The 14,183-nt window shown below is 40.2% G+C and overlaps 1 protein-coding gene across 1 annotated transcript in view; it reads left to right on the top strand.

Moving 5' to 3' along the window:
- Positions 1-14,183, top strand: part of CDC5L (cell division cycle 5 like) — a 68,759-nt gene that overhangs the window by 21,982 nt on the left and 32,594 nt on the right. Inside the window, exons 9-13 of the mRNA XM_079780449.1 lie at positions 3,129-3,277; positions 5,351-5,513; positions 7,613-7,777; positions 10,921-11,001; positions 11,290-11,532. Of these exons, the coding sequence (XP_079636575.1) occupies positions 3,129-3,277; positions 5,351-5,513; positions 7,613-7,777; positions 10,921-11,001; positions 11,290-11,532 (801 nt within the window). The remainder of the gene's footprint in view (positions 1-3,128; positions 3,278-5,350; positions 5,514-7,612; positions 7,778-10,920; positions 11,002-11,289; positions 11,533-14,183) is intronic.

Below are 14,183 nucleotides of genomic sequence, written 5' to 3'. Positions count from 1 at the left end.
GAGAATAGCCAAACCTAACAGAACACCATCGAGTCTTGACCCTTCCATCTCATTTCCTTTTCTCTAATAGAAATGTCGTTTTAAGGTCTTGATTCAGGAGTCAAGTAGTCCTGTATGGCTTAGTAAGAAAACAGTTGTGTCCTTCATCACTTGTTTGTTCTCTAGAGGCACCAATTACAATTCTCTGTTTTTACTAACTTATTGCTAAGACACTTGTTACATGTTGATTTTTCCCCCCCAGTTTTAGGCATTTTTTTCCAACCAGAATTTAAACATGTGGCTCCCTTACATCCTCTGCCTCTGTCATTCATACACACTCTTTTCATTCCCTCATTCTCCATCATAGTTATACTAGAGGCCTGATGTGGGCTTGGCCCCCACTGCCACAGCGGCTGTGGGCCTCTGCCTTGGTCCCCGCCCACCAAGGCTTCGTCTGGAAGGATGTCCGGTCTAATAAGCATATTATGCTTTTATTATTATAGATAGTTATAGTTACATCATAATTTTGGTTAGCTCCACATTCATCGTTTATCGTATGATTATGTAAACAATAGTCCATTATGAGTCACAAAGTGCCTTATAATTACTGCACAGTATTTTTTTTTAGTTAATACTTGTTTTATTTTGTTGTTAAATTTTCTGATTACTTAGCACTAATTCAACTCCAGACTATACATTAACTGTGAATCTCCTGTAATTTAGGTATTCTTATCTTTTTTGAAGAAGACTTTCCTCAAAATTCTGAATGTTCTAGTCTGGTCTGATTACTCTTAAGATCTTGTTTACAGCTCCTTTTTTTTTATTTCACTGTCACCCTAGAAAGTCCCTTGGATGTCCTCTTTCCTGGCTCCATGTCTTTGGCTGACTTGGCTTACTCCTTTGTTAGTGAAGCGTACCCTTCAGTAGCTTTCTGAGGAAGCGTTCATTGAAGATGGAAGCTTTAAGACTTGGCATATCTGTGAATTACTGTTCTACCTTCTTATATAATTGGTAGTATAACTGGGTTTAGAATTCCAAATTGAAATGGTTTTTGTTCAGTTTTGAAGGCAGTGCTCCAGTGTCTTCTAGCTTCCATTATTGCTGTTGAGACCAGTGCCATTCAGATTAATAGGAAACCTTTGTTTTTCTTTTTGTGGAAGTTTATATGCGCTTCTCTTTTTCACAAGCATGCTTCTTGGTGTGGGTCTGCTTTTAACCATTGTGCTAGGTACTCTGGATCTTTGCATTCTGGAGACTCATGGCCTTCAATTCTGGGAAGTTAGTGTATTTTGAAATTTAACAAAATTTCCTCCCTTTCATTGATCTGTTCTCTCTATGAACCTCAAATTTTCTTATTTGTTTCTATCTGATTTTCTGTCTTAATTACCTTTTTGACTTATTTCTAGGAGATTTTCTGAATTTTATTTTTATTCAGTTTTAAAATTTTTCTATTATCATATTTTTAATTTCCAAGAGTTCTTTTTAAAATGTGGTCAATTTTTTAACATCGAATTCTTATTTATGAATATCTCTTCTGTCTCTTAGGCTATTAATGATGGTTTTGTTTTCATAGGTTTTCTTTTCCCTGCATAGTCTTTAAATTCCTTTTGTTAGTTTTATTCTCTATCATATGAGATGCTTCCTTAAATATCTTTTGATCTTTGGCTCTCCCTCTATATCTAGGGGGGTAGGAGTGGGGCAATTAAAACTGATTAGAAGTTCCTTAGATGTGGGTGGTGCTCCTTGACTCTAGGCTTCCTTATAGGCTGAACCTGCTGGGCTGTTTCACTGGGGAACTCTTGATGTCAGTATTTCTAGATCTTTTTACCAGAGAAGTAAGTAGCTTCCATTCTCCCTCCTGGAAGGCATCAAGCTGGCCAGCCTTTTGGGAACCTAGATGGGGAAAAATGCTTTGTACTTGGAATAGCAGAAAGAGCACACACAATTGATAATGTGAAATGTAAGGTTCTTTTCATTAATAGTGAATAACGAATTAAGCCTTGTTACAGTTATCTTCATTTTGCCCCAGAACCTGGTGGTTTAAAAATTGTGTTATACTCATGGTTTCTGTGGGTCAGGAATTCAGATAGGGCATAGAAGGAACAACTTGTGTCAGCTCCATGTGTCTAGAGCCTCAGCTAGGATGACTCAACATTTGAGGGTGACTTGATAGATAAGGGGCCTGGAATCATCTTTCCACGTTCGGTGTTTGCTGCTGTCTGTGCTGGGAATGGGGAGTAAATTTACACGTGGCCTCGCCTTTCTCACAGCATGGTGGCATCAAAAGTTGAACTTCTCCCGTGGTCTCTCAGTGCTCCAATGTGAGTTGTTGTAGTGAGTGTGTGAAGCTGCATTTTGTTTTCTCCTTGCCTTGGAAGGCAAGCAGTGTTTATTTAGCACTGCATTTTGTTAGTTATAAGTGAGTCCACCTAGACTCAAGAGGAGGGATATAGACTTCACCTCATGATGAACCGAGTGTCAAGGTTGGATTATAACAAAAGCATGTGAGTTGAGAGATGATTGTACTACTATCTTGAAAAATAACAATCTTACAGAACCTAAATTGGGTATTAAGAGACTTGTAGGTACAGTGATAGTAATGAATAAGGATTATAGAAGTGGGACTGAGTCAAGTAAGACTTCAGAAATGAACCTGCCCACATGAGTTTTCTTATGAAATGATAGGCCAGCTGGTAGTGTCAAATTTCTAGTGGGAGAATCAGATTTAGAGAGGCTAATGAAAACTAGATATACAATTAGTGATAAAACTAGATTAAAGTTTAGTTGTTCTGACATTTAGCCCAAACTCACATTGGGAAATTTGAATTCTTAGTTCTTTATGATTATAAAGAGGTTTGGCACAGGTAATAGGAGAAGCTTTTAGATAAATGGTTATGCCATATCTGAGGCCACAAAAGTATTTTTTAACATATAAAAATTTATTCTTAAACTTCTGAGGTGCTATGTTAGGTTGACAGAGGAATGGAAGTACTGAATCTGCCATGGCCTAGTAATCATTTTCTCTCTTGGTTTTCATTAAGAAAATGTATAAGAATTTTATTTGTTTTAAGATTTGGATAGTAGTACCAGAAGACAGGATTCTGTCTTCTGTCTAAACTGTTGAAATACTTTATTTTTTCATTAATCAGGAAGCCCAGAACCTCATGGCCCTGACCAATGTGGACACCCCATTAAAAGGTGGACTTAACACACCTTTGCACGAGAGTGACTTCTCAGGCGTGACTCCGCAGCGGCAGGTTGTACAGACTCCAAACACAGTTCTTTCAACCCCATTCAGGTATCTATATGTATATATAAAAGGCTAAGCGACTGTCCAACCGTTAGCTAAGACGCTCACTGACCACCAGGGGGCAGACACAACGCAGGAGCTGCTGAGCTTCGGTGACTTGGCAGCGGTGGTTCTCGGGTGACGCACCCTGGAACCAGAGAGGAGGGAGCCCGATTCCAGGGTGTGTCACCTGAGAACCGGCCTCACGCAATCCTGTACCCCTTGGGGGATGTTGGAGAGTCGGTTTCGGCCTGATCCCTACAGGTCAGGCTGAGGGACCCCACCTGCGGGGGGACCCTGCTCACTTCACAGACGCCCTTCAAGCTGTGGCGCTGCCCCAGGTGTGGCCGGCCGGGGAGGGACCGAGGGAGGTTGCCTACAGGGCGTGTCCTGCCCCTCTCGCCCAGTTGCCCCACCTTCTAATTAATTTCTTTTCAATATGCATGAATCCATGCACCGGGGCACTAGTTATAAATAAGCAGATGTTTTCTGTTTTAGGTAAACTTGAATCTGAGAACTTGGACAACATGTTTTCTTTAGTAATGTTAATAGAATATGGAAATAGTGATCAGCTTGTCTTCTTGACTTTTCCTCACTCAGTAGTAAATAATAAAACAGTATCCAGGAAATGGTTAAATACTATATGGAGCTTCCTTTCTGCAGTTTCTGATGCTAACACCTTGTTTCCAAATACGTTTTATCTGATTTAAAAGAGCAAATAAATCCATTATTGATCATTTGGTGAATTTGATAAAAATCATTATCCTTTTTATGTATGTACTACTATTGCTTTTCCCCAAACATTTTATTATGGAAATTTATAACATGCAGAGAGGTTGAAATAATGGTAAAGCAAACATCCCTACGCTCACCACCTAGTTTTCTATAATTGTTAACGTTTTACTGTATTTATTTTATCACATATCCATCCATCATCTATCAATTCATCTTATTTTAATGCATTTCAGAATAACTTTGCTGTATCAGTTTATTTCACCGCTAAACATTTCCTTGTATATATCATTAATGAGTTTAGAGTCCAGTATTTGTTTGCAATTCTTTTGTTTTAAGCTACTGTGTTTTAAAGAAGAATTTAAAAAATACAAACATTATAGAAGCAAGTTGTATTAAAATGGAATTTGAGCTTTTAAAGGTTGGAAATATTTGGGGTTTACTTTTAATTTAAACGTTAGGATATGTCCTCCCACTGGTTGTTTAGATGGAAAGCATCTGACTATTACAGCCCTACATGATGGCACAATGAAGAAACATTGGCAGCCAAATCCTCATTTAATAACTCTTGCAAGGCATGTAAGAGAGCCTGATTCCTCTTTTTTCTGTGTATGTCTTGTCTCTCAACCACATTGTAAGCTCCTTGGGGGTAGGGACCATGTCTGGTACGATAGCACCTCACCTCACCTCACCTCTGGGGAGCAGCTCTCTGGCAGCATGCACTTGTCTGGAACACACCCAAGATACAGGAAGTAAGCAACCAAAATAAAAAAGGCTTCGACAACTAAAATTTAAGTTGCAAAGTCTATTGGGATTTTATTCCTAAGAGATTCTCTTAACTCTCACTCATATTTAGATATGATTCCAAAAGAAAAAGAAATGTAAGGAGAGGAACTACTTACAGTATGCACACTGATGATAATGATGTGGTAGCTAATAGAGGCAGGCATAAAAATGATAAGAAAAAGGCCCTGAATTAAAACTGAGAGTCTGGGGTCTTTGACTGTGGTGACTCTCTTCTCTGTCCCCTGTATGTTCTTAGCTACTGTACCGTATCAAGAAAAAGTTGAGATAATGTTTGGAGGACCTATCTTAGGAAGGCAAGTAATGTCAAATATAATGATTTTATTTCAAGTCATTAAAATAAAAATACTGTGTGTAAATAATAATAAACTAGTTGAGCCAATCCTTTATTTTAATCTAGAGATCTATCCTGAAACCAGATAGGGTGACAGAATTTCTGGAATCTTTATTTATTGTTTTCCTTGTAAAATAATTTGTGAAAAGCATTTGAAAGCACAGTACAAATAAAAGCGGTACTTTTATTAATTAGAATTTTTGTCTTTCTAGGACTCCCTCTCATGGATCAGAAGGGCTGACTCCCCGGAGTGGGACAACTCCCAAGCCAGTTGTTAACTCCACCCCGGGTAGAACTCCTCTTCGAGACAAGTTAAACATTAATCCCGAGGATGGAATGGCAGACTACAATGATCCCTCTTATGTGAAGCAGATGGTACATGTCATTCCTGTTTAATACCCTTAAAAAAAATTTTTTTTTTTTGGTATCTTATGGCTGCCAAATTAAAATTCCCTCCCTCCCCAGTCAGTGCATATTACTTATATCTTAAGAATCTACACACCTATGGATGTCAGCAGAGGAAAATGATTTGCAGTACTTAATCTCATGCCTGTTTTTTCTTACTCTTAACATGTTTGTGAGTATTGATTATGTCTGTAGTAATACTTGTATCTTTTATGATTTTAATTTTTATAATTTACTAATCAATACTTGAGTGGTACATTTATTTTTATATATTTTATTATTATTTAAAAATATTTTAAAATTGATTTCAGAGAGGAAAGGAGAGGGAGAGAGAGTTAGAAACATCAGTGATGAGAGAGAATCATTGATCAGCTGCCTCCTGCATGCCCCACACGGGATCAAGCCCACAACCCAGGCATATGCCCTGAACAGGAATCAAACTGTGACCTCCTGGTTCATAGTTCAATGCTCAACCACTGAGCCATGCCAGCTGGGCGATGCATTTATGTATTTTTAAAAATTTTTATTTCTGTAAAATAAATCGTTAGTTTTGAACACCTCAAATCAGATTTTGACCCTAGATTCCTGTTTGCTCTCTACTTCTTCAAGGACAAATCTAAATCTCAAAGCAAAGTTAATTTGATGTTTATTGCTGATCTTAGTAAAGATTTCTTTCATATGTTTTGCATAATGATGTAGAAAGGTAATGATAAAAATGAAGGTTGACCCTAGCCGGCATGGCTTAGTGGATAGAGTGTTAGCCTTCGGACCAAAGAGTCCTGGGTTTGATTCTGGTCAAGGGCATGTACCTTTGTTGCAGGCTCCTCCCAGACCTGGACCCTTGTCAGGGCTCATGTAGGAGGCAACCAATCGATGTGTTTCTCTCATATCGATGTTTCTCTCTTTCTCTTTCTCTCCTACTCTCCCTAAAAATCAATGGGAAAATATCCTCGAGTGAGGATTAACAAAAAAATAAATAAATAAATAAATAATAAAGGTTGCAGTTTTGCTCAGCCATAATAATGCTTTTATTATATCACTATTAGGCCTTATTATGATGCCATAGAAAATCATTGTGAGATATTTATTTTTATAATAAGTTCTAATGATGTTGGCCTGTTTTCATTTTACAAATTCTAACTTTGTATATAGATTTGGTTAGAGTTTTTTTAAATGGTGAAAATTAATATCAACTAATGCCAACTCTGAGTGGCTACGTAAGAATTAAACAAATGAAGAATATAGGTAATGTGTGCAAAGCACAGATCTGGACACTTCTGGGGATCTAAAGTTGAGTAAAGATGTCCTTTGTCTTAAAGAAGTTTATACTCTGGAGAGATTGGCAATATAAGAACAAAGTAAGCTCTTTGAGTAAAACCAACATGCTTATTTAGGGTGGCCAAGGAAAGGAATAATAGTTGTTGGGTGAGAACTAGTAAAGCCTTCATGACAAGATGTGCTCAGAAGGAAGGTGATGGTTGTTCCAGATGGAGGCCACAACATGAGTAAGTGTGGAGTATGTTTTTAGCAACTCATCTGGTCTTTACACGTAGCAAACGTGTAATGGAGCAGTGGGGGGTGAAATTGGAAAGGTGAGCTGAGGATATACTGGGGAAAACTTTGGGCCCATTGGACTGGTTTTTGGCCTGCATATGATCTAGTCTTTCTATTAAAAATATACGCACACACAAATCAGGCATCTTTTCAGATTAGATTTTATTAGTCCGAGGACAAATTGACTTTTGAACTTATTCTTTTGATTGCTATTAAATTTGTGTCAGCAATGTTTTCCTTAAATGGAAATCCTGAAGGACTTTTTTTTTGCCCCTGCAGAGGTACTTCCCAAACCTTCTATTAGAATATGCCAGAGTTACTCCCACTGATTCCAAATAGATTTGTCTTAATGTAGGGAAGAAACGGAGATAGAAATTTAAAAACTTGTCTCAAATCTGAAGTTAGGATCATTTTTTAAGAATTAAAATTAGGCTAGTTATATTTTAGGAACTCATAATATATTGGTTGGTTACTTAATGTATATGAATTGAGAAGGATTGACTTTTTTTCTACAGGAAAGAGAGTCTCGTGAACACCTCCGTTTAGGGTTGATGGGTCTTCCTGCCCCTAAGAATGACTTTGAAATTGTTCTACCAGAAAATGCTGAGAAGGAGCTGGAAGACCGTGAAATAGATGATACATACATTGAAGATGCTGCTGACGTGGATGCACGAAAGCAGGTGGGTCATTGTGCTGGGAAGTAAGGAAGCGTGAGTTTGCTGAATGTGTCAGTGGGCTGAAAGAATGAAGAATGGCCATTAAATGTCTCAAGATCTCTACCTATGAGTTTTTTCAATATTTAAAAAACCCTAAAGTAAATTACTTACATCAGTAATAATATATACTCATATCCTGTATAATAAAAGGCTAATATGCAAATCGAACAAACGGTAAAATGACCGGTCGCTGTGATGCACACTGACCACCAGGCGGCAGCCGCTCAACACAGGAGCTGCCCCCTGGTGGTCAGTGCGCTCCCACAGGGGAAGTGCCACTCAGCCAAAAGCCTGGCTCATAGCTGGTGAAGCACAGCAGTGGTGGTGGTAGCCTCTCCCGCCCCTGCGGAAGCGCTAAGGATGTCTGACTGCTGGCTTAGGCCCATTCCCCGCAGCGAGTGGGCATAAGTCGTCAGTCGGGACATCTCCTGAGGGCTCCTGGACTGCAAGAGGGCACAGTCCGGGCTGAGGGGACTCCCCCCCCACCCCACCCCGAGTGCACGAATTTTGTGCACCGGGCCTCTAGTAATTAATAATATACTCAGAATATCTTGATAAGCATTCTTAAAGTGTGTGTGTGTGTGTGTGTGTGTGTGTGTGTGTGTGTCTGTGTATGTATGTGTATATATATCCTACCTAATAAAAGAGTAATATGCAAATTGACCCTAACTCTGCTACACCCACAAGCCACGCCCATTAGCCATGCACACTAGCCAATCAGGAGCAAATATGCAAATAAACCCAACCAAGATGCCTACAGCCACAGAGAGCAGGAGAGAGGCTTGGGTTTCCCCAGTAACAAAGGAAGCCAAGCTTTCCGCCTGCCATTGCTGGCCTAAGCCTCCACTCAAGGCTACAAAGTTTCAATTATAGAAGGTAAACAAATCCAAACAGAAATAGCAGCAGCCACTGAGCTGGAAAGAGCAGGAGGCAAGGGTTGCCTCCGGCAATGGAGGAAGCAAAGCTTCTGCAGCCCTGGCTGGCCTAGGCCTCTGCTCTAGGCTACAAAGTTTCAATTATAGAAGAACACAACCCCAAAAGAAATGGCTGCCAGCCACGGAGCGAGCAGGAGGCTTGGCTCCGCTCCAGGCTATAAAGTTTCAATTGTAGAAGATACATAAATCCCAGATACCAGGGCCTCTGCTTGGGTCGCCAGGGGGCATGGCTTGCCTGCAAACCACCACAGGCTCTTCACCCAGGCCGCCTCACGCCCCAAGGGAACCCCCACCCTGATCTGGGATACCCTTCAGGGCAAACCAGCTGGCCCCCACCCATGCACCAGGCCTCTATCCTATCTAATAAAAGACTAATATGCAGATTGACCATCACTCCAACACACAAGATGGCTGCCCCCATGTGGTCAAAGATCCTGCCCGCATGTGGACACAGATGGCCAGCACAAGATGGCCAGCAGGGGAGGGCATTTGGGAGGGACCAGGCCTGCAAGGGAGGGCAGTTTGGGGCAATCAAGCCTGCAGGGGAGGGCAGTTAGGGGTGACCAGGCCAGCAGAGGAGGGAAGTTGGGGGTGACCGGGCCTGCATGGAAGGGCAGTTGGGTGGGACCCAGGCCTGCAGGGGAGAGCAGTTGGGGGGGACCACGCCTGCAGGGGAGGGCAGTTAGGGGTGACCAGGCCTAAAGGGGAGGGCAGTTAGGGGCAAACACGCTGGCAGGGGAGCAGTTAGGCGTCAATCAGGCTGGCAAGGGAGTGGTTAGGTGGTGATCAGGCTGGCAGGCAGAAGCGGTTAGGGGCAATCAGGAAGGCAGGCAGGCGAGTAGTTGGGATCCAGCAGTCCTGGATTGTGAGAGGGATGTCCGACTGCCCGTTTACGCCCGATCCTGGTGGGATCGGGCCTAAACGGGCAGTCGGACATCCCTCGAGGAGTCCCAGATTGGAGCGGGTGCAGGCTGGCCTGAGGGACACCCCCCACCCCACCCCCGTGCACAAATTTTGTGCACTGGGCCTCTAGTATATATATATAAATTTAAATATACTTTGTCAAATTCATTATGCTTTCTTAAAATACACGTAAGTAGTCTTTTAGACATTGCTTTTTACTCTAGCCAAGAGTTACTGATCAGTCTTAACCCTTTGCACTCGCTTGCTTTTTTCTCGATTCCTTTATTCTAATGCTAACCGTGTTGAGTCACACTCGACATCCGAGTGCAAAAGGTTAAAAACAAGTACATTTTGGATTGGTTGAGTAAATGGTTTTAGATCAGTGTAAACTAATAAAAAATGTGGATTTGGAAATTTAGAGAGTGTGCCAGAATAATAATAGTAACGCTTTGTATTAATATATCTTACAGTTAATTACTTTCTCATTTGCACATAATAACTTGGTGATGTAAATAAAATAGGTACCTGTATTAGCTTCATTTTAGAAGTGAGGAAACAGGCGCAGGTGAATTAAGTTAACCTTAGCAGGTCTCATGGCTGGAAAGTGGTGACTCTTGAACTAAAACTGAGATTGAGTGACCCCTTTCAGGAATTCTTGCAGCCTAGTTCAGGATGGTATTGAAGTTGAATAATTTCATGGGATTAGAGTGAAAATGGCATCATTGGAAATTGTATTTTAGAGGAAACCACATAAATATGCTTTTTGGTGGGAATATAGGGTAATACTTTTTGTGTTTAGTTCTTTTAGTGACTTTGAGATACATTTAGCCAGAAATGGTGTGAGATTCTAATGTGCTATCTCCACATTATTCATAATTTGAGAATCAGGAAACAATACCTTCATTGGCTGGATTTTTAAATTAAACAAAGGTAGCTTTGGGTGGATGAAAAGGGTTGTGTTGCAGGAGGAATAGTCACCTAAAATTTTAGGATTCTGATTTACACAAGAAAAGGATAATTATCTGATGGATATAGCATGTAAATTTGGAGCGTATGCTGGTAGATGTTGGAAGTTCTTAATTGCTGTTTTACTGAGAGAATGAATAGATTAATTTCTATTGCCTTATATGGCTTTTCTGCAAACTTACAGATGTCTAGAGCTTTAGCTCTTGGACATACATGTTCTTATAGACTGAAGTGTTTTCAGCTGTATTGAAATGTGTTAAATACTGTATAATGCCAATAATGGATATAAAAATAACATTTTAGGCCATACGAGATGCAGAGCGTGTAAAGGAAATGAAGCGAATGCATAAAGCTGTCCAGAAAGATCTTCCAAGACCATCAGAAGTAAGTGTTAGAATTTTTGGCTGGGGAAGTTTTAAGTTTTTTTTTTCATGTGATTGATTTCTTTTTATAATTAATAAAGTCTTATAAAACAAAATTTTATCTACTACCTAGAATTTGGTACAGAATTTCTCAGATCTAGTCACTGGAACAAATGAGTATTTAAAAGGGAGGAAAAAAGGATTTCTTTTGAAAATGTATAACTGCTGTTTAATTTATGCTAGAACAAGTAATAATGTTAGTATATTTCAGTGAATATGTTTGGTAATTTTACTTGTTTTACAATTTTAGGTAAATGAAACTATTCTAAGACCCTTAAATGTAGAACCACCTTTAACAGATTTACAGAAAAGTGAAGAACTAATCAAAAAAGAAATGATCACAATGCTTCATTATGACCTTCTACATCACCCTTATGAACCATCTGGAAATAAAAAAGGAAAACCTGTAGGATTTGCTACCAATAATTCAGAGCACATTGCCTATCTGGAACATAACCCTTATGAAAAGTTCGCTAAAGAGGAGCTGAAAAAGGTATGATTGAGTGGAATATTTCTGTCTTGAGATTTAAGTAGTTGTTTGATGCCGTGTATCATGGGCAAATATTAACTTCTTTTCCCATACTGATATTCATGGATATTCTCCCCCCCCCCCCTCAATGTTCAGCGATAAATCTTTATTATATCAACACTGACTCTGGTGGTGATGTTTTTGTTTCATGGTTGTGTACCTGATTGCTACAGCTCTGCTATGTCTCTGAATAGAATTGAATGCCTTTAATACTTGAACCTCATTTATTTAGACTAATATAAAATACAAGGATATATTAAAAATATTTACAGATTAAGCTTTTTATCTATTCAAAGAAAGGAAATACTTTTTACTGAATTTATTTCCCTTACATGATTTCTTTCCTTTTGGATATAAGGAAAGAAATATTTTCTTGTATGAAGTCTTTCCTGCCTCTTCTTCCATATTATTCTTTCTGCTCTGACAGAGCAAACAGCTGTGATTGTGAATAGAAATCTGTACAATGGTGTAAGAAAATACAGTTGGTTTCATGGAAGCAGAGTGGTCATTAGCTTAAAAGTCTTTATCTCTGAGAGGCAATGATTAGAATGGCCTAAATGTACTAGTAAAATTGGGAGAAAAGAAATAAGATTCTTTTTTCTGTCTTTTCTCCTGCACTTTTCCTCTCCATTTTTCTTTGTCTTACTTTGTATTTTTCTTATAGCATAAGTGATACATGTTTATTATAGGATTTTTAGAAAATAGAGAAAGGGAGGAGGCTTTAGATTATTTCAAAATTTGCCCCTGATTTCTGAATATCCTTGACTTATTTTTTTTAAATGCCTGAAGTTGGAACTTGACATCTGCTGAGTGACTATGCTGCAGTAATCACATCTAATTATTGAACTGGGGTTGAGAATTAGACTGTGAACTTGATACTTCTAGAGTTTTTTCTCTTTTTAGAGTGGAAACATGAGGGAAGATGGTATTAAAGAAATAAGCTTTTCTACACCTTAGCTGGTTTGCTCAGTGGATAGAGCATTGGCCTGTGGACTGAAGGATCCTGGGTTTGATTCCGGTCAAGGGCACATGCCCGGGTTGTGGTCTCGATCCCCAGTTGGGGGCATGCAGAAGTCAATTGATCAATGATTCTCTCTCATCATTGATGTTTCTATCTCTCCATCTCCCTTCCTCTCTGAAATCAATAAGAATAAATAAATTAAAAAAAAAAGAAATAAGCTTTTGTAAAATTATTGTATGTATGGACACCTGAAATAAGGAGCACATCTGCCCTTATTTCAGGTGTGGCTCGGTTGGTTGGAGCATCATTCCATATACCAATAAATTTTGGGCCGAAACCGGTTTGGCTCAGTGGATAGAGCGTCGGCCTGCGGACTCAAGGGTCCCAGGTTCGATTCCGGTCAAGGGCATGTACCTTGGCTGCGGGCACATCCCCAGTAGGGGGTGTGCAAGAGGCAGCTGATCGATGTTTCTCTCTCATCGATGTTTCTAACTGTCTATCCCTCTCTCTTCCTCTCTGTAAACAATTAATAAAATATATTTAAAAAAATAATAAAAATAAATTTTGGGTTCAGTTCTCAGTTGGGGCACATACCTAGGTTGCAGGTTTGATCCCCGGGTGGGAGTCAAAAACCATTACAAATTAGTTTAAATATTTTTTTCATATTTTATTTATTTATAGTCCCATTTGTTCCAAAAAGAATTTGAAGCAGCTGTTTATCTACCAGATTATTATTTTATTTTAATTTAAGTTCTTTATTGTTGAAAGTGTTACATATGTCTCCTTTTTCCCCCATTGACCTCTTCCCGGCCACTCCCATCCCCCTATTTAGCGATTTCTTTATGGACAGTTTAAAGATTACTTAGCTGTATTCTCTCCTAATAATGATAAGAGCTGAATTTGTAAATTTTTATTATGTACAGTTTCCGAGTGGGATACCATTTCTCTTACCATAAAGTGTCAACTTTTCATTAAGTGTGTTAAAATTGGTTTGTTTCCATTATTTCCCCTAAGAGTTACTGTTTAAAAGTATCAATTCTTTATCTTATACTAGTGGCCTGGTGCATGAAATTCATGCATGGGGGGGGCATGTTTCCCTCAGCCCAGCCTGCACCCTCTCACAATCTGGGACCGCTGGCTCCTAACCACTCAGCTGCCTGCCTGCCTGCCTGATTGCCCCTAACTGCCTCTGCCTGCCTTCCTGATTGCCCCTAACTGCCCTCCCCTGCTGGCCAGATCTTGCCCCCAACTGCTCTCTCTGCCAGCCTGATCTCGCCCCCAACTGCCTCTGTCTGCCTGATCACCCCTAACTGCCTTTCCCTTGCCAGCCTGATCTTGCCCCCAACTGCACTCCCCTGCCAGCCTGGTTGCCCCAACTGCTCTCCCCTGCCGGCCTGATTGCCCCTAACTGCCTCTGTCTGCCTGATCACCCCTAACTGCCCTCCTCTGCCGGCCTGATCTCGACCCCAACTGCCCTCCCCTGCAGGCCTGATCTCGTCCCCAATTGCCCTCCTCTACTGGCCAATTTGGTTCTGATTGGTTGGTTTCTATGCCAGTCAGCGTCTCCAGGCCTATCTATGGGCCTGATCATAGAAGCGGGGCTGATCAGCAGTTCCTGGAGAGAAACAGAGGCGCAGCTGCTTGTGAAGCCCGG

This window comes from Cnephaeus nilssonii, assembly GCF_951640355.1.
Source record: "Cnephaeus nilssonii genome assembly, chromosome: 9".
Taxonomy (NCBI): domain Eukaryota; kingdom Metazoa; phylum Chordata; class Mammalia; order Chiroptera; family Vespertilionidae; genus Cnephaeus; species Cnephaeus nilssonii.
This window is presented reverse-complemented; position numbering and strand designations above follow the sequence as displayed.